Raw genomic sequence first — 27,893 nt, 5'->3', positions numbered from 1 at the left:
TACAGCCTCCAAACCTCTCTTACTCTGAATATTATGACCTTCATGAGAATAGAATTTACTGCTGGACTGTTATTAGACTGAACTGGGTTTGGATTTGTGCACCTAATAAACTGACAGCCGAGGATAGCTAGATAGATAGATAGATAGATAGATAGATCTTTTTAACCCTTACTTTTGTTTTTTTACAAATCCATTGTCAGGTGATCTATTAATAACTGTGTGTAAATTTACATTTTGGGGTCCCTGGTGTTGAAAACCTTTAACTAGTTCTGCTCTGACAGTATATTGACCTTTATGCCATCAACAGGTATAGATTCAGCAACCCGCTTGTCTGCATACGGCCATTTTCATACAGGGTGACCCCCTCGTCAACTATCGGCCTTCGCCTATGATTTACAAAAAATCCTATTGACAGTTGTGTAATATTTTAGACATGGATTCCACACGTGATTGAACTGGACTGTGCATTACATAGGACGCTAGGGGCACTTTAGTGTAGGAAGCCCCTCCCTCCCTCTGTGAATGCAGATCCATGCCGGAGGTATAGCAGCGAGGATTCGCCATGTGCATTCGGTCCACATGGCCAACGCCTCCTCGTCGTGCCAAACCGTCTCAAAGTTGGACAAAATGAGTGGCGTGGAAGCTCTCATCTCGCCAAAAGACACCCCCCCCTCCATATCATTGTGTGTGACCACGAGCAAAACGGGCCTGCAGTTGGACTTTGGGTTGTGGATCATGGAGGGCATGGCTCCACTCTAGTTGGAGAAGATGGATGCCGTCATGAGAATAGTAGTACGTGTCATTCCCATATTGCGCGGAGGCCCGAGGAGTGGCGCAGGGCCCTCCCTAGTCAAGTTTCTTAAAATTAAATGTGTCCAGTATGCAATTTAACAATATGGAGCAACATCATTTATGAATGGCCCCACCCCCTTTTCATCCTCCTGTGTCATCAGTACAGCGCACTTAGCACAGCCGTGCGCACAAGCCCCCGCAATATCAGCGTCTCCCTGCTATGGGCGTGCGTGAGCGCACTGTCGTTTTACTATTCCTCAGCTGACCAATGAGAATCGGGGCTTTGCAGAGAAAGGCACACGAATGTGATTCTAGTAAAGATACACTGGGTTCTCACGGAATCCCTTTACGCACATAGCTCGCCAGGTTTTTTCCCAACACCAATCCACTCTTCCCCTCCTTTTTCTCTCCACTCCCCTCTGCTGTCCCCACCCCAGATTCCCGTGCAATTTTCCCCAATCCCAAACACTTAATTGAGCAATTGGGATTCCTCACGTGTGGGCTGATTTGTAGTTTGAACACGTGGCTCATTCAAAAAAGCCGGAATAGCGGAGGATTTTTTTCACCCCCTTCTTCTTCTTCTTCTTCTTCTTATTCTAGGCTCTAGACTTAGAGGCGGGCGCCAGCCTTACCGTGTGTGACATTCTCTGTCTCTTTGCCAAGGGGTTTGGGGGAAGACACAAAGTAGTTTCTCCTCCTTTTCACCCAGCCCGCCATCGTTTGGAGACACGAGATTAATAATTGAGCATTTATTTATTGCGCGATAGAGACAGAGGGGCGAGGGAGAGCAAACGCACTGTGAGGCTGCCAGTTTAAATCTATCTGTGGCTTGAACGACCGGGAAGCACGCCACAGCCACTCCGTAGTAGTAAAGGCGATTTAGGCTACTCCAAACACTGCACATCCGTGAGAGCAAATAACTATCTCTCCCTCAGCGTAAAGATTGTCCCTTTTCGGCGCAGAACATGAATAAGCTATACATTGGCAACGTGAGCGCTGAGGCGAGCGAGGAGGACTTCGAAACTATCTTTGAGCAGTGGAAGATTCCGCACAGTGGTCCGTTTCTTGTCAAAACCGGCTATGCATTTGTGGATTGCCCGGACGACAAAGCTGCAATGAAGGCCATCGATATGCTTTCAGGTGAGATTTTTTTTTGTTCTCGAAAAGTGACATTTGGAAGGACGCACGGAGAGCTGCAATTGTGTGAAGATAGTCTTTACTTCAGTCCTGTAGGGTGGGGGTGTATCCAAGCATTTCTTTCTCTCACACAACCTTTACTTGGCCTTTTGACACCGGGGGCTCAGACAAATAGCTGCCATGGGTTTGAGTGAAATCCTGCTCTTGTAATTTCACTGAGTGTAGCTTGATAAAATGGTCGAGTAAACACAATCATGTGGATGAGAAATACCAAGGCTTTCCTAATGCAGGTTATGTGCCGTTCAGGGGCAGTGGGGCGCATAGGCAGCGAGCTGTGGACGTCGTGAAGTGAACCTTATTGTGGGCTTCATCACACAGCACACTTTGGCACGATTAGGAGCAGAGGCCGTGGTGTGTTGCTGCTTTTACCAGCTTCAATATGAACTTACACTCTTATCCAGGTTCCAAACTGTAGGCCCTTCTCCAGTGGTCACAACTCGCTACATTGTGAAGCCATTTCGCCCATGCTGACACACCAGGTGGTTTAATTGTGCTGGTCAAATGTAGGCCAACTAACTGAGCCACACGACCATTTGCTCTTGTATATTACCCACTTCGTCTCGTGATTTGGTGCTAAATTAAACCAAGGCCTGCTCATACTGGGACACGTAACAATATAGCTCAACTCGTATGATTTTACGAATAGGGGGCTAATGCCTGGCTCATTTGTGTGCTCGTGCTCTCAGTGGCTCGCACACTTTGCAACAATTTGTCCTGCTAATATCACAATGTGCTCAAAAAAATAACCAGGACGTCGCTGTGTGTTCATATGCACGTTTAGATTTAAGCCCAGTGCACAAAACGAGCAGTAAACACTAACCCTAAATGCATTTCAACGAGCAGTGAAGGAGGCCTGTAGAGAAGAAGGTCAAATGATAAATGACACTAATAGTTGTGTTTTGTTTTTTTTTTAGGTAAAGTTGAACTTCATGGGAAAGTTCTCGAAGTGGAGTACTCGGTCCCTAAACGTCAAAGGTAGGTCGAGTTTTAATTTAATTCACTGCTTCTTGGTTTAACTCGTGGGAGCTCCATTTTTTTTTTAATCCTTTAAATATTTTCTTCGAGACTTTTTTTTTTTACCAAGTGATATTTGCAAGTGTGTGTCTATGTTGCTTTTGTGCATTCAGTATTTTCATTTTGGTGAAATGAGGTGTCTTTTTTTCCCCCCTAAATGCTCTGGGGTCAAATGAAAGGGGCGTATGGTGGTGGTGTACTCCCTCCTCTCGCCATGACTACGGTGTGCTCCTAAAACCGTTGTGCATTATGGTGTAGCTAGCTCATGCTTGTATTTTCTCGCTCTTGTGCCTTTTATATACGCACACTACTTGGTTTTATTTGAGCTCGAACCTCAGGGCGATTAGTAAAAGCCTGAGTGTGCTGGGTGAAATGTGTGCAGAGTGAGTGCAGGCTGGATTTGAGGCGCACAGGCCTTGTGGAGTCGTCCATTTGAGAAAGATCTGCCCGTCATTCTCCCTGCCTGCCCTGCGCTTCCGCCCTCCTCTGCACATTGTGCTGCTGTTGCATGAGATGGACTCCCAAACGCGAGTGGAATGGGAGGTTTGGGGCCCAAGTCACGGAAAAGCCTTACTTTGACTTATTTAGACCCCCGTAACCACACTTGGACTGTCGTGTTTATGTGAATGTTTCCCCAAAAGTGTAGTGTAAATATTTTGTGTATTGTGTGCGTAATCTGTGCTGAGGACGACAAATACTGGGGCTCTTTGGCTTTGTGTGCGTATTTTTTAGTGGTGACGCAATTCGCTCATAATTAATCCATCGCTTCTTGGATTAAATTAAAATGGCTCTCGCTTGGTAATTGGTGTGTTGATTTCTAAGAGGCACTACACGCAATATGCCTGGTTTTGGTGTGTTTTTAAGTTAGATTGACTGATGTGCTGTTTTACGCACGCCACATTTGAAATCAGAGGGGCGAGGTGAAACATGGAGGCTGTTATACGTGGCCTAAATTGATACAGAGAGTGCGTAAAGACGAGAAAGGATGAAGAATGGAATTTTAACATATTTACGTGAAATGTATTTTGCATATGAACGTCACACAAGCCTCCCCCCATATCTGGCAGCTTGTTAGGCTGCATTGTATCTTTGAATAAATAAACCAGGTGAGCCACATGGGGAATTTTGTAAAATCTTGAGACCTTCCTCCAAATTTTCCTGATCATGAAAAACTGGTGACGTTGCTCTGTCTTTTAGTGCAGCCTGCTGTGGTGGCTATGGCAGCAACAGAGTCGAGTTTCAGCCACACTTCAAAAAAGTAAAACGTGCCCTCCCTTTACAACATGGAACACAGCAGTAGTCAATGGGAACAGTATTCTGGGTATAGGCTACACACACACATACACACATACACTCACACGTACACACACACACTTGTACACTGGGGCCCCTCTTTGCATTCCAACCTGCAAATATCAACTGTGGGCTCGGCCAATCACCATGGCTTAACCTTTGAACCTATCAGCAAGGGGAAGTGCTACAGCAGACAGAGATCAAGGCGGGGTGGCTACAGTTTGGGGCTCATAAAGATAGAAATGTGTAGGGTGACGTGCAGTGGACTGTGGAGTTTCACACTGGCCAAAATATGTCACGTAATCAAACATCTTGATGCACATTCCTCGTAATTTGTCATGGATGTGGCCAAAAGCCGCCTAAAATTATCTCCCCTGCGTAAGCAAAACATCTGCTATGTTTAATAGTGACTCCAGAAAATATACTGTAGCCTACATATTAATAACATGACACAACAAAATAAAAACATCCTGCCTACAGATAAGTTGTATCAGCAGTATTGTGTAGTTATTAAACCTTTCAGCCATCTTATGAACATTTACATTTCGCTGTGTGACTTTTGAAAAACATTCTGTGCTTGGCTTCTTTTTTTTTTTTCTTTTCTTCTTTTTTAAAATCTGGCATTTAAAGATGACACCCACTCATTCTTGACAATATCTTAAGCTTTTATTATTTTTATTTTTTTATACCCTGAAGGCATGTAAATTGTACAATAGGGAGCCAAGCATTAATCTGAATCTTACAGGTGTATTTATATTTAACTTTAAACAGCTTTATTTTCCACAATTAGGAGAACTGTTTAAAATGGCAATTATATTTTCACTTTTGACCCAGCTTTTTGCAAAAGTGTACTGAATTGCTTGTTAGTGCAACTGGGCCACATACATTTATTTTTTTGCCAACAGTTGCTAATTGAGCAGATTTTTAAAAAAAAAATCACTCCAAATGTTTTATTTCATCCTTAATTAAAGTCAGACTGAGTTGCAGCGGTGTCACTATTGTGTACACTGTGACTAGACTTCCTGGGTCAGATGATGCTTCTCTTGCTTAAATTAAAATAAAAGTAGTTTTCTCATCCCCACATGCACATACTGGCTTAGTCACATGTGGAGAAAGAAAATGGTATGGCTGTAGGAGGGGTGGCCCCAAGTGTGTGTGTGTGTGAGTGTGAGTGTGTGTGTGTGTGAGTGTGTGAGTGTGTGTGTGTGTCAGCGAGAGGGAAACGGATGTTAAACATACTTTTGTATGTTAAATAAGAAATAAGTTGCACATCTATAAACAAAGTGTAGCAGTTGTTCTCAGTGAGTGGTATAAAGTTTCAGCCATTTCGTCTTTTATGCAGTGTTTTTTTTTTTGTTTTGTTTTTTTTTTTGAACCAAGCATTTAAAAAAAAAAAAAAAAAAAAAAAAAACCTTCCATAAATTCACACAATAGCCTAGATCGTTATCATTGCTGTTTGTAGAAATGGCTCCTGGCTCTTATTACAAGAATTCTGGGTCATGAGGTCACTGTGGGGCCCCACCTGCAAAAATGGGGATTTGGGGACGGAGACTTGGGGTGCCAGAGAATTATGAATGTGGCCCCTTGTTTTACCCAGACTGCAAGCAAAGGTTTCTTAACTCTCCCTCTTGCTAGGCTCAAATCAGAATATCATTGTATTTTTGCTTTCTCTTAAATGTATATAAAATGTATTTTGTTGTAGCTGGTCAGGCAGACGCACATGTGTGATAGTGTTTGCAGAAGTTGAGTCATTTCTAACTGTTGATATTCAACTCATTGGAATTCTCTGAGGGAATTCCAAACCAATCTATCCAGACGAAGTGTTGAATGTAGCTTATTGGGTGCACCGTGTGCACCGTGTGCATATAAGGCCTGTGAGAGGGCAGCGGAAACCAGACTGTGTGGAGTTCAGTCATTCAGAACCTCTGCATACTGAATAGTCAGTGGCTGTGGTGGGCGTTGAGCACAGGTCTCGTGTGTCCCACACCGTCCCTGATGGTGTTGACGTAGAGTGCGTCAGTGAGGGCTGATGATTTCAGAAATGGAGATGAATACAGGTGTGGTGCAGCCTCTTGGTGCTCAAGCTGTGAATCTTCCTGTGTTTTCTCTATGGATGCATATGCATGCTTGCATACGTGTCCACACACCCACTTGGTGTCCACGGTGCGGGCCCAGTAGGTCCCAGCTGAGTGGCGTAGAAAGTGGGTGAATGTGTAGAATATTGGTCCATTTTAAAAGTAAATAAGGAGCCCGGCCTCCTCCTGGCCATCACATGACGAGCCAACCCCAGTCACTCCTGGCCCTCCCTTCCTTCCCTCCCCCTCCCACTTTTAACCCTGCTCTACATGTTCCTGTCAGTGGACTTGTCCGTGTCCATGGCAACAGGGCCCCACCCCCACAGGGCAGAGAGGGCCCTTGTTACCCTTGCCTGAAACAGGGCTAGCCCCCAAGCACCACACCCCACTCACACACACCCCCTCCCCAAATCAAAGGCTTGGACTAGGGAATGTATACCAACCCCCACCCCACCCCATACCCTGGCTGACTTCTTCTGTGTGTGGAGCTATAGGTTAATCCGACTGGAAGTGCTTGGTGCATTTGCACATTTCGCATGGCGTTCCCACCGCAATGCAGAGCATACAGAATGTGTGGGGAGAGGGGGGCCGGATCAGCCAGGAATGGCACAGTGGGCCGGAAAGGGCTGGAATTCCTCTTGGAAGTTATTTGGGAATATTCTTTACAATTTGCCCATTTAGAATTAAGTAGCTTCCTAATGTCTCAAATTAAATATGTTGTTGAGCTGCTGTTGGCTTGATCATGGTCGTAGTGGCTAAGCTGAGGAATTCCAACTGCTGCTGCCCTTGTTGCACATGTGCAGTACGTTTCACTGTGTGGATGTGGTTATGTGTAATTTAATATTACCTTTTTGTCATATTTTTTTTCTTAAATTTGAGCTCATGATGTAAAGATTGAGTTTATATATACTGCATGTTGTGAGGTGTTATCATCTTCGCAGCAGATTAGAAAACCACCAGCAGTGGAGCAGTTTGTACAAGTAGATGAGCTGCATTTAGATATCTTTTAACAGCTCAGTGAAGCTTGGGGAAAAAAGAACAAGAGAAATGTGTGTAGTATAACTCCTCAAAGTTTTTTTTTTTTTTTTTTACACAGCAGACAGGAAATTATGGCTACACACAATATATCTTAAATTAGCTGCATATGTAGCAGGTATGTGTGGAGTGTGTGTAAGGCTGGTGTGGATATGGGTTGGGGGTCAGGGTTTGTGATTCCACATTTTGTGTGTGCGTGTGTGTGTGTGTGTGTGTGTGTGTGTGTGTGTGTGTGTGTTTTCAAGCTTCAGCTCTCGGCCATACGTACATTTTGTTCCTTTAGATCTATGTGTGTCAACAGGCAATGGACTTTGGAGTGGCCTGCACTTTTCCCACATTTTTATACAACGTCCACATGCATGCAGACACTTGTGAAACTCTGACTCATTGATCCACAAGTCCCATTGTCTGCATGACCTCCACTCATAGCCTGTGTATATACTCATGCTGCTGTACACAAAATAGCTAAATTGGGAACCTTAAAGCTAAAAGGGTGAATTGGGGATTTTTGCCCTTATTTGTTGCTGGTGACGGAGCACAGCAGCACCATTGTAACTGCTAGTCTCCACTTGCTTCTACTGTATGCACACACTCCATGAACAAGCATGCAATTTTGATTCTTCCTATTTAGTGTGACGCGGCCAGTGGAGATTCCCTTTGGTTTCCGTTTGGCACCTGCAGCACCCCACCCCCAACCCCTCCCCCCTCCCCCAATTTTGATACAACAGCTGGATGCTCCTGGTTAAGTGTCTATTTTAGTTGAAAAGAGTGGGCTTGAGCCTTACAGTGGTTGAATCCTCATGATGCAATGCTACAGGGCACATGCTTGACTCAAACTGTGTAGACAAGACTTTCAGATGCATCTTCGCCTTTTCTATTTTTTTTTCTCCTCCTTCTGCACTCCTCTTGATGCCCCTTGCTGCTGCTTTCTGTAGCTTCACAGTCCTGCTTCTCCTCCCTATCTCGATCTTCACACTCGGTGTGACACAATTGGTGATTTGGGACAAAGGGTGTGGTGCGATTTTAGCGTTATTTTAATTTTGAGCACCCAGTTCTCAATTCAGGCCACCCAGTCGTGATTCTAAATCACCCCATTGCCCACTTTTTCTCCATCACTTCCTCCCACGTTTCACCGAGGGTGTCTCAGTGCACCTGCTGGGTTGGGAATGGAATTAAAGTAGAGGTCATATGTGCAGCTTCTCCACCCTGGTTTCTCTCGCTAGAAAGCAGAGGGAATGAAGACCCCCCCTTTTTTTAATTATTAAAATACCTTTTCTGTCATTTGTATGATGGTGCTCTGGGTATTGTCAGCCACTAACGGTCTCTCCTCTTGTCTCCCATCTCTCTTCCCATCTACCTTCATCAATTTCTTTTCCTCTCCCTTTCATCCATCCCCCACCCTCTTCCTCCCTTGTTCTCTCTCCAGGAGCTGTAAGCTGCAGATCAGGAACATCCCGCCTCACATGCAGTGGGAGGTGAGTGCTAACAGGCTGCTAACTGCTTCCAGGGCGGGGCACATTTGGGCAGCCCAACTGGGCTCTCATTTAGTGGCCTCTGGAGTCACCTTACCCCCTTTTGGGTTTCAGTTGAGCATGCGCTTCATGATTTGTTTGAGCATGGCTACAAGCTAAGGTCGACCAGCGGTTGGAACTGTGATTGGTGGAACAGACATGATTGCAAAAGCACTGGTAATTTGGTAGTAAAGATTTTAAGGTTTGATTTTTACAATTTAGCTACACTGGAGCTTTGGGAAGCAACAGTAGATGGTCATTGTTTATTTAACAAGACATTGGAAGAATTTGAGAAGGGTACAGTCTCCAGGTGGTTTGGCCGGGTCAGGCACATGATGAAACTTCAAGCAGTTGCATGATCTTTGTAGCTTTATGTTGCTACATGTGTTGGCTACCTGCTAGGCATGTTTTAAAAGCTTTATGAAAAAGCTTGCTGCTGGTTTTGAATTGATTCTTTGGCTACACAGGATTTGATGTGCATAAAATGGCAGACGTAACTTTACTGTTTAGTCATGGAGTCTGTCAGTGCTGATCACATGAGCTAGTTTGACAGAAAATGAATGCCTTTTCACACCATGTGTTTTCTTGGAAAAAAAGTAAAACTTGTGGATACAAAATGAAAATGAGTGTATTGTCTGAGAAGTTGTGAAACATTCATGCGAGAGTGGCTTTGACGTTGCCCCATGGCCAACCCAAGTGTGCTAATCCTTATGTGGTTCACTGGGATATTTCTGTTTATTTAAAAAAAAAAATCAATTTAGTTCATCAGTGCTTTTTTGTATTCTAGTTTTTTGTTCCTTTTGCACAGTAAGTCAGGAATTAATTGAGTTAAATTTAAGATGCACATATATAAGTGATTCCTTGACACACAAAGAGTGGGGAAAATGAAAACACACCTGTACAAATTTAATGCAGTCCACTCACTGGCCATGCAAGAAAAATTACATGCCTGAAGCTTATAATGTTAAAGTTGTGATTCTGCAAAAGACTCGCCTGAATCCTAATTTAGGGACATAGTTTATGGTGTCCAAGAAAATACTACAAGGCATTTTTATGGTTAAACTCACAAACTTACAGAATAAATTTAATTCTACACTTCGCATTTCGGTGTACTCCTGATGCTGCTGGCTAAAATACAACAGTGGAAACTCGTCAAAAGTGCTTGTACAATTTTAATGAGATGCATTACAGTAAATCTGAAACACGTGTTTTTATTGTGTACATTCTGTTGTGTCTGCAAGCACGTTTATATACAAACAGCCCAGGCAGAGGTCCCACATTAAGGAAAAAAAAAAATCTGGGAAAAAAAAAAAAATTCACATCTCGCAGCGAATTCTCTCCAAAATTAATCGTACGCACAACTTTTCCAACACAGCTAACTTTTGAACCGCACTAATTATTTTATTTGATCTTGGATTAACCCTGTAACCCTGGACCCTTGGTATTTGAGGCAAAAATACCCCCCCCTACATTTCCTGAGAAATTCACAAGAAACCCTTGTCTAAATTGATGATGCATAAATGGAGCTCAAATGAGTCCATTGAATGTTCTTATGTCAGGTTTCTACAGAGGATTTAAAGTCAGTACAAGCAGTAAAATACATGCTCAAGGTCAGTGTTAAATCCCATGTACAGTCCTGCATTCCTTAAAGGGTTAATGTGCAAAAAGAAATGTTAAATTGAATGAAAAGAATTAAAAGAAATTATTAGCTTTATCATGGTCAGTTTTCAAGGCCACTGCCTGATCAGAGGGGGGAAAAAAAGTGTTGAGCAACAGTCGTGTGTGTGTGTGTGTGAGTGAGTGTGTGTGTGTGTGTGTGTGTGTGTGTGTGTGTGTGTGTCCATGCATTGTATGTCTTTCTCTCTCTGCATGTGATAAGTATTTAATTTAGAAAGTATTCAGTGTCGGCTACACATTCTAGTTGATTACACACTAATCTGCTGGGCACACGTAAATTTATCTGGACTTAAATTTCAACATTTTTGAAGTGCTCACAAATTTCACCCTAGCTTTTTTTTTTTTCAGAAGTCATTTGTGTCAAACTTTAGATCCCAGTCTTAACCTCCATGTGGAATCTCATGTGCCAGTAGCTCAGCTTTATGTGACTTTCTTTTTTTTTTTTCTCTTCCCTCTGCAGAGGTTTAGCTGTGATGGCGTGTGCCTGTAGTGTTGCTCAGTTTAATTTTCTGCTCCATAAAGACTATGGAAGCCTAATGAGAATTTTCTTATTGAATTGCACAATTGTTCAGTATTATTCTCAATTGTAAGACTGAGGGGTTAATGCATGGCTTTAGATTTCAGCCTGATTCACTCAGTGTGATCAAATGGCTACGGACAGCCTCAGTGTTTTGTAATGGTGGGCTCGCTTTGCCTACGCATGTCCCTCAACTGCAGCTCCAGATCCACCCATGTTCCTAGCATGTAGCGATCAAGCTGTTTGCTTTCTCTAAAGGTGACATGGAGGTTTGTGCCCCTTCAGAGGGGGGGAGGGGATAGAAGAATGGAGGAACAGAATAGAATGGGATCTTTTGATGGCTTGTATGTATCTTATCAGGTAGATAAGACAATGGGTCATGGTGTGTGTAGCCACACAGCGAGCGAATAGTGGTGAGAGTAGTGGCATGTTCACAAGCTGTAGTGGGTGGGTGGGCCTGGACAGTTTCCCCTTTCCCTTCCATGTGCGCCGATTCACAGAATGTGTAGCATGAACTCGTACCCCTCCCCCCCAGCCACTGCTTCCTGCTGGAATGTACCCCACCCTTTCCTGAATGGCCTGGATTCCCATTGGCCAGTATCGGTAGACGGACAGTCAGAGCATCAAGCCAGCAGCCTGCAACTCTTTGCTTCAGGGAACCCATATCAGCGCAGGAGCAGCCAATGACGGAGGGAAGAGATGGCAGGGAGGCGGGAGGTTGCATGGTTGGTGGGTTGGTGGAGTGGGGGGGCAGGGACGCAGTCTTGTTGGCCAGAAAGTGGGGTTGAGCTCTTGGGGGTGTGGCCTTGGACTGGACTGAGCATGGTCGGATGTCTTAGCTTAGCTTAGAACCCTCGCTCCCCCTCTCGCCCACATTTGATCACATCTATGAATTGAAATCCTGAGGTCTCCAGATTTGGGCAGATGGCCAGCATGGTGTGGCTTTCTTTTGAATGCATTTTCAATAAAGCAACATTTTTTATAATGTGTGATCCCAACATGCTGGGAATTTTCTGTCATGTAGTTATTATTTTTGCCAGTATTCAAAAAGCCTAACACGTAAAAGCACCCATAGCTGTGTGGATTTGTTTATTTTTTTGTGAAATGGTTAACCAGAATTGAAAAAGAATCCATGTGTATTTTTAGATGAATAGCCTGCTACTTGTGAATCTAACATGATTATTTTTTTACACTGCTTACATGGGTGCTTCTCAAATGAAGACTTTGAAAAAAATGTTATAAAACTGGCTTAGCACCTGGAGCACCATACAAGTGCCCAGAGGGGAGAGTCATAATTTGAGGTGGAAAGGCTTTTACAAGAAGGCAGCAAATTTATCCACGTAACTCAACATTGAACTCTGGGGTTCAAAATTAATGGACTGTGTCCTGGCAGCGAGCGGGACTGGTTCCCACAGATGAGCTCCTGCTCACTAACAGGTTCTGGTCAAAAGCTTCAAAGTCTCTTAAGTAATTGTGGCTTTTCTTTCTTTTTCTCCCAGGTTTTGGATGGTATGCTTGCTCAGTATGGTGCAGTAGAGAGCTGTGAACAAGGTAAATACAGACTCTTGTTTAAGCTTTGTGTCGCAGTTGCTTTTAATATAGTTCCACCACCTTGCCTCAACACACCTTTAGAATTTGTGTTGTGTGTGTGTGTTTTTTTTTTTTTAATTACATTGAACAATCTTGTTTTATTTGGTTTAATTATAAAAGACCCTTTGCAGAATTCCTTATGTTATTTGTAATTGTTTAACCATGTAAGTATCCAGTGTGGGTAAATTGTCAGTGCCATTGAATGTGTGGATTGACTCTGCTGCGTGTCCCCCCCACCCCACAGTAAACACTGACACAGAGACTGCAGTAGTCAACGTTCGATATGCAGCCAAGGACCAGGCCAGGCTGTGAGTACACACATACACGCACATGCAGTGTATTCACACCATTAACCTCCCGCTCATCTGTCTTGATGTCTTTGACGTGGATCTGCTGAAGTTTTTTCACTTTACCCAGCATTCTGTTGGAAATTACGTCAACTTCCTCTGTCAGTGTTCTTACAGCGCACCTGATTTCCTCCTTCCAAAAGCCAGTCTAGTTTAATTTGACATGCAATGATGACGAGGAGGAGGGGGCAGTGTATGTGTGTGTCTTTGTTGGAGGGGGGTGGGGTGGGGGGGTTAAATTAGCCATCTGGTGCCCCCTGGTGTACATGAATCATACTACAGTGTTGCTCTCTGCACGAGTGGTTGTAGGAGTCTCCAGGCATAATTGATTGTTTCACTACAAATCTAAATCCTTGAGGCTGACAAGGCAGACGTGTACATAGTGAGAGTGCTATCTAGAGTGACTGTCTCGTACCTCAAGAGAAGGGATGTTTTGCCATTGCCCATTCAGTACGTTGGGTTTGTAAGGAGCTCTTACCTTCTTGTTCTTTGTCCCCATCATTTGAGACAATAGCTGTTTTCAATTTGAACCAAAGCCCCTTGATGATGTTTTATTATCTCCAAGCTTTGGGTTCTCCCATTGATAATGAGATAGGAAAAAAAACTCATCTCAACAAATATTTGTTTGGCAGATAAGCGATTCAGAGCATTTCTCTCCATGACTAAAAGCCTCCATGTGTTGTTAAATCATACCTGCTCAGTGGCGATCAAGCGTTTTTGAGACTGACATCCCTTTATGCTCCCTAGGGCGATGGAGAAGCTCAACGGATCTATGATGGAAAACTATGCCTTGAAAGTGTCGTATATCCCAGATGAGACGGCTGCTCCAGAGGGCCCTTCAGCAGGGGGCAGGAGAGGCTTTAATGCCCGCGGACCCCCTCGTTCCAGCTCTCCAGGTCTGGGCGCCCGGCCCAAATTGCCAGACGTCCCGCTGCGCATTCTGGTTCCCACACAGTTTGTAGGGGCAATTATCGGCAAGGGAGGCACCACTATCCGCAACATCACCAAACAGACTCACTCAAAGTACGTACACAGAGGTCAGGAATTATACTTAACCAGTGAGCTGTGTTCTTTCCAATTTCTCTACCGTTCCAGCATCAGCGTAGGCTAAATTCCCAATCATCTTTCCGTCCCTCTCCCAAAGTATAGGTACTCTCTGGTAAGAAAAATCACCATGAAGAAATACCAGCTGAACCCAGGTGTCAATGGAAAAAAAAATACAGGTCCATAATATCTGTAAAGAGTTTGCATTTTTATTTTAGAAGTAAAACATGAGACGGGTGTTCCTATCTGACAGAATTACCAAAAACAAAAGTACTTCACGTGCTTTGTACTTGCTGCTGTTGACAGGCTGACAAACCCTCCTGTGTCAGTACACCCTGGACTTTATCCACCAACCAATGCAATAAATTTAACTCATTCTTTACCGACAAAATTCAGAATGTTAGACATGCTGTCAGTTCTCCATATCAGGTATATGTTCTGTATTGTCCTTGTGTCAACTTAAAACCAATTTTATTAACTTGACACAAGTTGAACCTGTCAGTCATATCACCTTGGTGCAGTATTTGAAATCCTCCTCCTGCTGCCTTGCCTCAAATGTCTTTAACTGCTTGGCATCAGATCTTCTTCTGATAATCAATACATCTCTACTCTCAAGCCAATTCCCACAGGCTCTACACAATGCAATTTTAAAAAAAAAAAAAAAAAAAAAAAAAAAAAAAAAGGGCAATCAAGGCACCTCACTAATAAACAATAGAAGGCCCATATCAAACCTCCCATTTTTAGTGGGCTATTAAAACTGTTTTTCCACAGATAAAAAGTTGTTCTGGTGTTCCAGTCAGGACTTGAACCACAACACAGCACAGAGACGGCTCTTGTTAAGATCTTAAATGGCATCCACTGAAACGCATTCAGTGGAAAAGTTTCAGTCTTATTATATAAGATCTCATTTCTGCATTCAACACAACCACAACATTATTAGACAGACTGGGAAACTGGGTGAGATTTTCTGGTGGTCAGTGTTAAACTGGTTTGAATCCTATTTGAAGGACAGGGACTATTTTATATCAATTGGTAGTTGTACATCTGCCATATAAAAATGATATGTGGAGCCCCGCAAGGCTCCGTTCCTGGGCCTCTTCCATTCAGCATCTGCAGATGACAAGATAATATATCTTACAGTAATTATGTTGGCGGCACACAGGTTATATAACCCTATGAACAGGTGACTATGGTACCATACAAGCACTAAGTAAGTATGATGACTGACTGTACCAAAAATTTGGCTCATTGGCCATAATTCTTACTGTTACAGTCAAGGCACTCAAATACTGACTTGTCAAAGAACGATAAATAAAATTCAACCAAATGTCAATGTAATGTAACACTTAATCATAAAACTTTGACTCTATAGCATTGGTTATCACTGCATTGAATCTGAATCTGCATTGGGAGACGGACTCGCCTCCCAGTCTGTTTTTGCCCCGTTCGGCTAATCAACACCTTCAGGTGATGCCGTCGCAAGTTAAGTGTCATCAGCCATTTGGAGAGCTCTGCCTTGCCATGTATTGAGAGCTTAACAAGCTGCACCTGCAGAGGTCACAGTGGCAGGGGTTTATTTTAGTCATTGGAGTTTCTGAAAAGTCGCTAAATCTTGTGAGAAAGTTGCAAAGTTTGCAACACTGAGCGCACCGCTGTAAAGGAAAGAGGTTCGCTGGATTTATAATGCAAGACAAACAGATCATTGTGAAACAGAATGCGGTACAATAATCCTGCTATCTCAATTATTTTTTTCCATAATTGTTGGAAGCTGAAATCATCATTAAAATTTTTTAGATTAACTCCTCAGCCCTAAATAAATGTCTTCAGACCCAAAGAAAAATTATTAAAGTGCTCACCGTCAATCACTTACATTAAAAACCACAAACCAGGCCAGAAATCATTGCGTAATCGCGGACTCAGATCCAAACTTGTCCATGTGTTTACCTTCAGATAGCTCACCAACTGTGACGCTGTCTCTGCAGGTTTCTGTAAAAAGTCAGTCACACAGCTGCTGCTAGCTCAGGATACTGCTGCTAGAGTCCTCAGTGAGACCAGGAGAGTGGATCACATCGGTCCATTTCTTAAATCTGTGCACTGGATTCTTGTGTGCCAAAGAACTGACTCAAAAACTATACTGTTGGTTTATAAAGCTCTGAATGGTTTCTAGAACAAGCATAACTTGAAGTCTACGCCAACTCTGTTCTTTCAAATCGCAGTGTAAGACATGTCTGTCTTCCCCTGCGTATTATTAGATAAAATTTGGGACAATCTATAACTTGCACTGTGCTGTAGCTGCACTGTAATTTTTATTTTATTGTCAATCTGTCTCATTCTGTTATCTTAATGTTTTATTTTTTTTTATTGCCGTGGTTTCTTTTATCTTAATGCCTTTATAATTTAAAGCCCTTTGACTTTCCTTGTTGTTGAGAGGTGCTATACAAACAAATTTGTCCTGCCTTCACTCTAGGATTGACATCCATAGGAAAGAAAACGCAGGCGCAGCAGAGAAGCCCATCACGATTCACTCCACCCCTGAAGGCTGTTCGAGTGCTTGTACAACCATCATGGAGATCATGCAGAAGGAAGCCCTCGACACGAAGTTGTGAGTTTGCACCCAAACAAAAGGAGAGCGATGGAATATTTGCCTCAGTTTAATTTAGTTCTTGCAATTTAATGTGTCGCCTATAAACTTGTGAAAGATCAGAAGCGGTTATTTTGTTAAACACACCCTTGATCTAATCAGATTTCCAGTGATGAAATCATCTTAAAAAGTAAGATCAAACATAAATTGAAATTATGTCACTGCCCCAACGATCTTGTATTACAGCTAAACAGTAAGCTAAAACATTTGTGGCGAGAAACAGGAAACGCAGTAACAAAATCTTGGTTTATATTTGATCAGCGCTGCCTAGTTTTACCTCTCGATTTCAGTTTTTGAGCCTCAGTTTTCATAAAGCAGGACACAGTAGGTGCCCACTTCCACTTCACAAACTCTCAGGTAAACAGGGCACTAAAATGTGTCTGAAAACAACACTTTAGGTGAGATGGGCAGTACAGTGACATAACTTTAATTATGTTTGAGCAGCTTGAGTTTGAGAGGGGGGGGGGGGGCAGGTCCGTCTCTTTATTCACTTTGTGTCTGTTATGGAGACATGGGTGGCGGGCAATATGAAAATGCAGGAGGACAGCCTGTAAATGGTAAATGGACCTGCACTTGTGTAGCGCCGCATTCACACACACAAACATACCGAGGTGACCATATAAGGTGCCACCTGCTGCTCAGTTTTTAACACACTCACACACTGGTGGACCAGCCAACAGGAGCAGTTTGGGGTTCAGTATCTTGCTCAAAGATACTTCTGGTAGCCAGCGAAACTCCGACAGATGATGCAGAACATGTCATCCGGTTGCTGGGAAGGGAGCAGAGAGATCTGGGTGCTGGTTAGATGGAAAGGAGTTAACCACAGTTCATCTCCACATGCTGCCCTCATTATTATGATATAAAGCTGGTTGAAAATCGGCAGAGTATCCCTTTTATTAAAATTCCCCTGCACTTTTTTGAAATGCCATCAGTTGTTTTAACGTGTTACAATCCAGTCAAAATGAGTGGGGATAATAAGTTATGCATGTTGTGAAATAGTAATGTATGCGTGTTGCAGTGCACAGCTGGGCCTGCTTATAATTGGCAGATGTGGATGCACAGGAAATTTATTGGCCAAGAAAATTTGCATTTACAGCTTGTATATGGAGTATGAAAGAAACCTAATGTGAGACAAAAATAGATATTTATAGTAGAGGTCTGATCTGAAAGTTTAGTTACTGTTGTGCATTTAACTAAGCATCCTTTCTCTCTTGTGCAGTACGGAGGAGATCCCACTGAAGATACTTGCACACAACAACTTTATAGGAAGGTTAATTGGTAAAGAAGGAGGCAACCTGAAGAAAATTGAGCAGGACACGGGGACCAAGATCACAATCTCAGCGTAAGTCTGTTTTCACTGATGGCTCTGTTTAATGATGCTATTCATACAGCCCATTCATATATGTGTCACTCAGCAGCATGGCATGCATTTTTAATGTTGTAGTGTGTACTTCAGTGTCAGAATGTGTACTCAGAATGTCTTTTTTTTTTTTTTTTTTAAACCATCCATTGTTATGTCCAGTCTCCAGGACTTGACAGTATACAACCCAGAGCGGACCATCACAGTGAAGGGCTGCCCCGAGGCACTCGCAAAAGCGGAGGTGGAGGTGATGAAGAAGGTCAGGGAGTCCTACGAGAGTGACATGGCTGCTATGAACGTAAGCATCTTTATTCAACAACTTCGACTTCAAATGGGTCAAGTGTGAATTATTGTTAATGGAGAATTTCTCTCGACTAATTGTTTCAAAAGTGAAGTAGAGAGTCTGCTCCAGTAGATAACTGTCACTAAGTTTACATAAAAACAGGAAACCAGATAACTGATTGATTCTGGGAAGGAAATCAGAAAACGCTCTTGGTCTACCGCTGCACGCACCCCTTCTACTTTAATTTATTAGGACTTTTCAGTTTGTTGGTTCTTCATTCACCTTGCAGGCATGCCAAAAAACTGTTTCCTTCACAAATTCAGTGTAATGCAGGGTGAGAAAGTGATGTGCAAATGGTCATTTTGGGGTGAAGAACTCCTAATGCCTTAATCTGAAGAAAAGATATCATATTCTAGAAAATTCAGATTGGGGAATGACTAAAAAAAAGCAATGTTCGTTACTACCGCTGTGAACACGAGATGTGATTTATGACCTGGGAAGAATAAGGTTTATTACACAGTGTGCATGTTGTTTACAAAATGGACATAATAAATGTCAGACTCAACAGAAAATGAATAAAAAAAACGCATCAGAACCTGGAACCTTTGGTTTTATTCTCAAACCAAGCTGATGTTCCCCCCTTTTTTTTTTTTTTTTTTTTTAAAGAGTTCCCATTTAACTTCCTCACTTGTGTGTTAAAAAATATGCAAACATAATAAGCAAGCATACAACCTGTGCGCCTTGTGTTAATGGCAACACTGTCATTTCTCTCTAGCTCCAGTCCAACCTGATTCCAGGCTTGAATCTGAACGCTTTGGGTTTGTTCCCCAGTGGAGCAGCAGGCATGGGTCCCCCCTTGTCTAGTGTCCCACCTCCTGGCGCCTACGGTGGATGCTCACCATTTGGAGTAAGTAACGGTCTCCTTGTCACAAACAGTACAGTGGTTTGCTCCACACAGTACCATTGCACACCCAGGACTGGCTGTGTTTGAGTTCAAACTCAATATTGTGCAACTCCTAGGTCCGGCAACTGAAAGCACAGTTTATTAAAAGTAAAAACCAGACATTTAGCCTTTAGCAACTCAGCCTCATGTTTCTTTTTTTCCTTTAGTGCAGTCCTTATGGGGGTGAGGGGCCATTTTGGGCTTCTATGCTGTCGGCGAGTAGCCAGCCCCTTGCTGTAAGTCACCCGTCCCCAAGTGCTCTGCACGGCTTGTGGCTGCTCGCTGTGGGATTAGAGGAGGGGGGGGGCAGGGTTTGCTACATCAGTTTGTCTCCAGTTGCCCCTTGATCTTTGTCCTCTTTTAGGAGGCCCCTAATCTGTGTGCAGTTCTTAACCTGGTCAATGAGGAAACAATTCCTGTAGAGCTAGAGTAGAACAAGAGTAGCTCGGCGACTTGTTGTATTTTAGATCAACAGATGTTTCACAGTGCCCTGTTCCTACATTTGGAGCCTGCCAGAGCAAGTTGTTAGTGTAGCCTCAGATGACATATTGACTGGAATATTGGGCTCAATCCAAAATCAACAGTGCTACTTGTTGTCCCCCTTGGATGATGAAAACCACCCCCCTTCCAGAGCTCAAGTCAATCACACAATCTAAAACACAATTAATGTGCTGTAGCTGTTTGCAAAGAGGTATCTTTATTGTCTTTTCTAATAAAACATCCAGATAGCACGTTCCGCCTGATTGTTTTTCAGAGGCCGTTCTTAAAGTCGTGCATGTGGCATACTCAGATTGTGAGTTTTAATAGCAAATTTGTGTTATAGGTTAAAAACATTCAGCAAATGGATTCTCTGTTTCATTCTGAGCGGTAAAACGGACTTAAAAACTCTGGCGTTTGGAGCATATAGTGCGCTCTCTCATTCAGAAATAAGTCAAAATCCAATGGTGTTAAGAAATGCCACTGGATGTGATGACCAAAGGGCCCACGCTCCAATGCATCTTAAAGAACTGGAACAGCGTTTGCTAGATCCACAGTCTGCATTTTGCACAGTGATGGCTGAAGCAAGTGGTCTGCAGTTACTGTCTGTGCGAGCTCCTTGTTACAGTACCACTAACGTGCCTATGCCCAGCAGGGACACCCAGAGTCGGAGACGGTTCACCTGTTCATCCCTGCGCTTGCGGTGGGAGCCATCATCGGAAAACAGGGTCAACACATCAAACAGCTGTCACACTTTGCCGGAGCTTCAATCAAGGTGAGTGACGGACAGAAGGTGAAGTTTGGAATCTCAATGATAACGCGTCGATGCTGCCTGTCTGCCCGCTGTCACTTGACTGATAGGAATTGGAATTGTAAGTGAAGGTTGCTGTTTTATTTTTATTTAATGCTGGCTGTCTACCCTCGCCTCAGATTGCCCCTCCAGAAGGAATGGATTCCAAAGTGAGGATGGTCATCATCATTGGACCGCCAGAGGCTCAGTTTAAGGTGTTGTACCTCCTCACAGCCATATGAACACATAACACTGCAGAAATAACACTGGTCGAAATAAAAGACTGGAGCCACATAATTAAATTTGATGGTAGCAGCTGTTGGCAGCTCTTTTTTCAGTCAGTATTTTCTTGTTTCATTTATGACTCTAAGTACAATACAGGCCAAAAGTTTGGACACACCTTCTCATTCAATGCATTTTCTTTATTTTCATGACTATTTACATTGTAGATTCTCACTGAAGGCATCAAAACTATGAATGAACACATGTGGAGTTATGTACTTAACAAAAAAAGGTGAAATAACTGAAAACATGTTTTATATTCTAGTTTCTTCAAAATAGCCACCCTTTGCTCTGATTACTGCTTTGCACACTCTTGGCATTCTCTCCATGAGCTTCAAGAGGTAGTCACCTGAAATGGTTTTCCAACAGTCTTGAAGGAGTTCCCAGAGGTGTTTAGCACTTGTTGGCCCCTTTGCCTTCACTCTGCGGTCCAGCTCACCCCAAACCATCTCGATTGGGTTCAGGTCCAGTGACTGTGGAGGCCAGGTCATCTGCCGCAGCACTCCATCACTCTCCTTCTTGGTCAAATAGCCCTTACACAGCCTGGAGGTGTGTTTGGGGTCATTGTCCTGTTGAAAAATAAATGGTCGTCCAACTAAATGCAAACCGGATGGGATGGCATGTCGCTGCAGGATGCTGTGGTAGCCATGCTGGTTCAGTGTGCCTTCAATTTTGAATAAATCCCCAACAGTGTCACCAGCAAAACACCCCACACCATCACACCTCCTCCTCCATGCTTCACAGTGGGAACCAGGCATGTGGAATCCATCCGTTCACCTTTTCTGCGTCTCACAAAGACACGGCGGTTGGAACCAAAGATCTCAAATTTGGACTCATCAGACCAAAGCACAGATTTCCACTGGTCTAATGTCCATTCCTTGTGTTTCTTGGCCCAAACAAATCTCTTCTGCTTGTTGCTTCTCCTTAGCAGTGGTTTCCTAGCAGCTATTTGACCATGAAGGCCTGATTCGCGCAGTCTCCTCTTAACAGTTGTTCTAGAGATGGGTCTGCTGCTAGAACTCTGTGTGGCATTCATCTGGTCTCTGATCTGAGCTGCTGTTAACTTGCCATTTCTGAGGCTGGTGACTCGGATGAACTCATCCTCAGAAGCAGAGGTGACTCTTGGTCTTCCTTTCCTGGGTCGGTCCTCATGTGTGCCAGTTTCGTTGTAGCGCTTGATGGTTTTTGCGACTCCACTTGGGGACACATTGCAATTTTCCGGACTGACTGACCTTCATTTCTTAAAGTAATGATGGCCACTCGTTTTTCTTTAGTTAGCTGATTGGTTCTTGCCATAATATGAATTTTAACAGTTGTCCAATAGGGCTGTCGGCTGTGTATTAACCTGACTTCTGCACAACACAACTGATGGTCCCAACCCCATTGATAAAGCAAGAAATTCCACTAATTAACCCTGATAAGGCACACCTGTGAAGTGGAAACCATTTCAGGTGACTACCTCTTGAAGCTCATGGAGAGAATGCCAAGAGTGTGCAAAGCAGTAATCAGAGCAAAGGGTGGCTATTTTGAAGAAACTAGAATATAAAACATGTTTTCAGTTATTTCACCTTTTTTTGTTAAGTACATAACTCCACATGTGTTCATTCATAGTTTTGATGCCTTCAGTGAGAATCTACAATGTAAATAGTCATGAAAATAAAGAAAACGCATTGAATGAGAAGGTGTGTCCAAACTTTTGGCCTGTACTGTATGTTAGTGGCTCTTTACAGCCGGTATGTAAATATTTTTCTTGAGTTTTTTTCCCAAGTGCACCGTGAATAATCTGTAATCGAACTTGTCTGTCTGCAGGCTCAGTGTCGCATCTTTAGCAAGCTGAAGGAAGAGAATTTCTTTGGACCTAAGGAAGAGGTGAAGCTGGAGGCTCACATCAAGGTTCCCTCCTGTGCTGCTGGACGAGTCATCGGAAAGGGTGGAAAAACAGTAAGATTTATGAACCTCTACGCTAGCTGAACAAACCCGAGCCACAATTTTGCAAAGCTTAATGCGGCACTAACTTTAAGTTTGTTCCAACAAATGGTGGTGTTCTTATTTAATTTCTTAAGTTGTGAATATTTCATAATCTCTTTATTGTGGCTGCAGGTAAATGAGCTGCAGAACCTGACCTGTGCAGAGGTGGTGGTGCCACGGGACCAGACACCCGATGAGAACGACCAGGTTATAGTGAAGATCAGCGGACACTTCTTCGCGTGCCAGGTGGGTTTTTTTTTTTGTTTGTTTGTTTTTTTTTTTTTTAAGCGATCAAAGACATGCAAAAAGCTTCAGGTCTGATTCTCCAGAGGTACATGACTAGTGGTGTTTTCACATCTTGTCCTTTTTAAGCAGACCAAACTTAGTCCTCTTAAAGTGCACCAAAAAGTGGACCAAAAGAAAAGGGACAAGTTCTTTCTGTGTTCACATTGTCCGTTCATTTGAAAGAGGACTCAGGTCAACTTCAGTTCACACTATAGCCTATATATATAATACATATTTTGACATAGTTTTGCTTTGACTTTGATGTGGCACTGCAGTGTGGTTATGAAGCTCCCCACTTTCAAATGAACTTAAAATTGCAGGAAAACCTTAGTGTTTCTCTGTGCTGTAGACTTGTGCCGTTTGATGTATTCTACGTTCTACATCTGGAGACATGCAGTATCTGCCGTGGACCAAACTACTCCTCGTCATGCTTCTTTGCAAGCATTACAAGCCGAAGTGTCTCAGTGCAACAGCATGTGATCTAGAGGGCGAAATAAAATGGCAAAGAGTAAAGCGAACCTGAGCACTTTGTGTTCATAATGCACAGGTTAAGTGAACAGCACCGTGGACTTGACTGGATCCCTGTGACGCAAACCGAACTCTGACCGAGTTCGGTTTGCTTCACAGGGGTCTGAGTTCTCTTGGAGTGTTCACATATGCCCCAAAACAGTGTCACCACTCTGAGTCCGCTTAAAGGGCTGAAAAGTACCAAGTGTGAAAACACCCTAAGAAGTTCCTTGCAATAAGTTACTTTTGGACAACTGCAGCCCACAGAGAGTCAGCTATTATCCCCTGCAGGCCGAGAGGAACATGTACTGCGACTCGCAAGATATCATTTGAGGATGTCACGATCAGATCCTTGTTTAAGGTCTCTTAATAAGATTACTTTGTGCTGTGATCTGATCTTAATTTGTTCTCATGTCCTCCAGCTGGCCCAGAGAAAGATTCAGGAGATCCTGGCCCAGGTGAGGAGGCAGCAGCAGCCGAAGCCCGGATCTGGATCCGGATCTCAAACTCCACAGCCCCGCAGGAAGTAAAGCTCCAGCGGACCTGGAGGAATGGTGACTGAATCTGCCAGAAGACTCGACAGATGCACAGATGCAGCAGAGTCCAGGGGGAGACGAAGAAGACACGGGGTCACAATGCTCATCTCAGGGGTCAAAGGTTATGAGAACCCAACCAAACATCACCCCTTTTTGTCTTACTTGATGAACTTTCAAGTGTGGCTATTAAAGAGACCCCACGCCTCCAAACCTCCACCCTCCTCACCTCTCTGCATCTCTGTGAGAATGTACTTCTGAGGGCTCCCAACTACGTCACCTGCCCTCACATGTACGCACCCCTTGACCGCTCTCCTCCTCCTCCCCCCCCACGGGTGTGTTAAAAAAATTTTTTTGTCCTCTTTTTACACTAGAAACACAAAGAAGAAATAAGGATCCCCCTCCTATCACTTCCTTGGTGTGGTACTTCAAACCTGACAAGATGTTTTGGTTGACTTCAGATTTAGTTTTTTTTTTTTTTTTTTTTTCTTTTAAGCGTTTAATTGGTTGATGAAGCTTTCTCATGAGTTTTCTGTGGAAAGGAAAAGGCATTGCTATCAAGGTCCTGGTTGGACCGACAGAGAGGTTTATTTTGGGGGAGGGTTGGCTCAGATTGGGTGGGCCATGTTTAGGGGAAAGATTCTTGTTTCAGGACAGGACCCCTGAAAGGGTGGATTATATTGGGTGTCCTGCTCTTGTAATGATAGTGGCATTTTATAAATTTGGATGCATTTTATAGATAGACCTATATACATAGATGAATATATATTTAGAGGTGAGGGCAGCGCCACGACTGACACTTAGGGAAATGGTGCCGAACTGCTGCTGCCCAGGAAAACCAATTTAATATGCATTTTACTTAACTACCTCAGGATCTAGTACCTCAGAAGAGAAAAGAAAATGATTATATATATATGAAAAAATGTTCCTTTCTTTTTTATTTTGCTTTTGTGGTATTTTGTATACTTTATAAAGCTGATAGTCTTTGAACATTTTTATTTTTTTAAGAAAATTTAAAATTTGGTCAGCTGCCAACTGACCTTGCCTTCAACTCTGGTGCTTTAGGTGGCATTGTTCATGTGTATGTGTGACTTAAGATGACCCTGTACATAAAGTCTATTTGTACATAGCAGCCCCGGAGCAAGAGTTGGCGCCCCCTCAGCTGGCGGCTGACAGGAGTATCGAGAGAAAATCGCCTCAGTTTTTCCCCTGAGGGTCCACCATCTTCTGAAAAAAAAGTACAAAACAACTAAGACATGCAAATAATGCCAACCGTATAATTGCAGCAATGCCATTTAGTTTTGGGATTGACATTGTTTCTGGTAGTGGTACTTTAATTTGTCAAAAAATATCCTTTTGCCTTCCTAAGAGGGCTGTGGTCAGGGCAGTGCAGTGCGGACTGTGATGGTCCTCCCTCTAGCTGCCCTACAGTCAGCAGAGCGTCTGTGTTTTGTCTGTTCTGTTCCCAGGCCATCAGCCACCTTCTTGACGATGGTGTCTTAGCAAGGTCCAAGCCCGACTAGGTTTATTTTCATAGAGCAAGCTTTGTCAGTTCGGAGTGGTCCTTGTAGCCAGACCATCAAGTCAATGTCAACGTCGTTCACTGCATGGTGAGGGTAGGGGGAGTCACACTGATAGACGCATACATTTTTTTTTTTTTTTTTTTTTTTTTTGCGCTATAGGAAAATGATATAAAGAAGACGACATTCTCTGTAACCCACAAACGCAACTTGATGTTTCAATTTGTTGTTCAAACAGGGAAAAACAAGCCAGAAAAGGCACACGGAATACTGAATGAGCCCTGACTTGGGGGGTAAGAAAAGAGGAAAGGAATCCAAAACTTAAATATACAATTTATTTCATTTGTCTCTTCATGCCGAATGTAAATATATTGATTGTGCTCGAGTGTATCCATGCTTCCACAGTAGAACGCCGTCTACCTCAGCTGAGGGGGTGGGGGGTTGTTGTGGCACGAGGCACCCCACCCTGCCCCCACTGAGCGCCAGCGCGCACTGATACCTCAGTCCCCCGAACACTTCTTTCTACATGGGCGCGCCATCCTACCACCACGCTTAACTGAGGGGCACAAGTGATACTTAAAAATATCCCAGACACCTCCCAATCCCCTGCTTCCTTCCTGCCAAACCACCCTCCCCATCCCTTTCCCCTCCTCCGCAGTTTGTTTTGATCTACCTCTTTAGACACGTATTTGAAGTAGAGGCATTCTTCTATTTGTTAGAATTTAGCCCTCCCCCCCACCCCCTCCTTTATGCCTCCCCATGCTTCCCCAGATATGAATGAAAACTTAAACTAAAATCATTTACTCTTTAGAATTGAGAGATTAATCGAAAGTGATCAAAAAATATTTTCTTTTGCCAGTGTTTATATATACTCTTTTTGGCTTAATTGAAATCCTCCAACGATGGTTATTTCTTTCTGCTTTCTATTTTTGGTGGTGTGGCTTACATGTATTTGAACTTTTGCTTGGTTTTTTTTTTTGTGAAAAAGGTCAAATCACGTGTTTGATTTTGCATTCAATAGTTAAAATGAGAAAATACAGTTTAAAAAAAAAAGGGCCTGCCTTTTTTTGTTTCTGATTTGTAAGACTTCAAAATAGATACAAGTCCTGTCTTTTTTTTTTCCCTTTCGTCTTTCACAGATGCTACACTCACTTGCTGATTTGGTAGCTATTTTCTTCTGTTAGCATTTCTTGGCTGTGTAACGTGGAACATCCTCTTGGTATGAGACAGATATGAGGGACTGGGTCTCTGAGTTTTTTGGAAAAGCGATCTAACTTCAGCATGATATTCCCTCCTCCCCCTTTCTGCAACCATGCTTGTGCCCCTTCACCTCCCCTTCACACACAGCTCCACTTGTCAAATGCCTCTGAATAAAAAAAAAAATAATTAAATTGCGGTGTTTTGTCTTTTTATTTTATTATTATTTTTTTTTTAAGGCAACTGACTGGCATGCTTCATATTGAAGTCCATGGGGTTTAATCTAACAAGAAAACTACCAGGTTAGGGATGTTAATGTAATTTTAGTTCACAGACTACATTACAGCCCAATTTGATCTCAAGTGGGTCAGACTAGTAAAACCATTGCGGAATAACCTATAAACACATTCCAAATGTTTCCCTTTCTCTTAGTGTAAAGAAGTACATTTTGAAAAAGGTCATCCATTTACATAGAGATGTTTAACAGCCTGTGATGTTCACTGTTGTCATTACATGTGCATTTTTCCTCTGTAGTGATGCTGACATCGCCACACCAAACTTAAGTGGAAGTTATTGAGGAAGCAGGTGATGTCCCCTGCCTTAATAAACCATGTACAAATCAAATTTTTGGCAGTGCTTAGGCAATGGGGTTCAGCCAATCCTGATTAAAAATAGGAGTCTGATACAGAATCATTTGTACTGAAGCTGCTGGTTGACAATATTTTGCACAGCGTTCAACATCTTAAATATGACCACAATAAGTATACATTCTTTTTTCAGATAACTGTATTGTGGTTGGGGTGGAAAAGCCTCTGGTGCAGTTTTTTTTTGTTTTTGTTTTTTTTTTAACATGAAATGGGCTACTCACTATTTAACTTGGCACCTTGTAGCCCTGAAGTGAATTGATATTAGGTGTGTTAAGTCATCCAGTGGGCCAGATCAGGCCGTATATGTTTGACACCCCTGCAAAGGAGTAACCATATATTGCTTTATGGCACAAACCAGGGACACTATG

At 43.0% G+C, this 27,893-nt stretch overlaps 1 protein-coding gene across 2 annotated transcripts; it reads left to right on the top strand.

Annotated features, from left to right (window-relative positions):
* Positions 1-1,256: 1,256 nt before the first annotated feature.
* On the top strand, positions 1,257-25,834 carry igf2bp3 (insulin-like growth factor 2 mRNA binding protein 3). Of its 2 annotated transcripts, XM_049602906.1 has the most exons (16): positions 1,257-1,932; positions 2,904-2,964; positions 8,833-8,881; positions 12,611-12,662; positions 12,946-13,009; positions 13,796-14,071; positions 16,560-16,694; positions 17,953-18,075; positions 18,256-18,391; positions 19,152-19,283; positions 19,487-19,555; positions 20,452-20,571; positions 20,727-20,801; positions 22,678-22,809; positions 22,969-23,082; positions 24,051-25,834. In XM_049602906.1, exons 1-16 carry the CDS (start codon positions 1,758-1,760, stop codon positions 24,156-24,158), a joined length of 1,821 nt encoding a protein of 606 aa, XP_049458863.1. In that variant the 5' UTR covers positions 1,257-1,757; the 3' UTR covers positions 24,159-25,834. The 2 variants fall into 2 exon arrangements, with proteins under 2 accessions (XP_049458863.1, XP_049458864.1); XM_049602907.1 differs by lacking the exon at positions 19,487-19,555 and having other exon boundaries at positions 1,260-1,932.
* Positions 25,835-27,893: the final 2,059 nt, after the last annotated feature.

The sequence above is a fragment of the Epinephelus fuscoguttatus genome, linkage group LG17 (assembly GCF_011397635.1).
Source record: "Epinephelus fuscoguttatus linkage group LG17, E.fuscoguttatus.final_Chr_v1".
In the NCBI taxonomy this organism is placed as follows: Eukaryota; Metazoa; Chordata; class Actinopteri; order Perciformes; family Serranidae; genus Epinephelus; species Epinephelus fuscoguttatus.
This window is presented reverse-complemented; position numbering and strand designations above follow the sequence as displayed.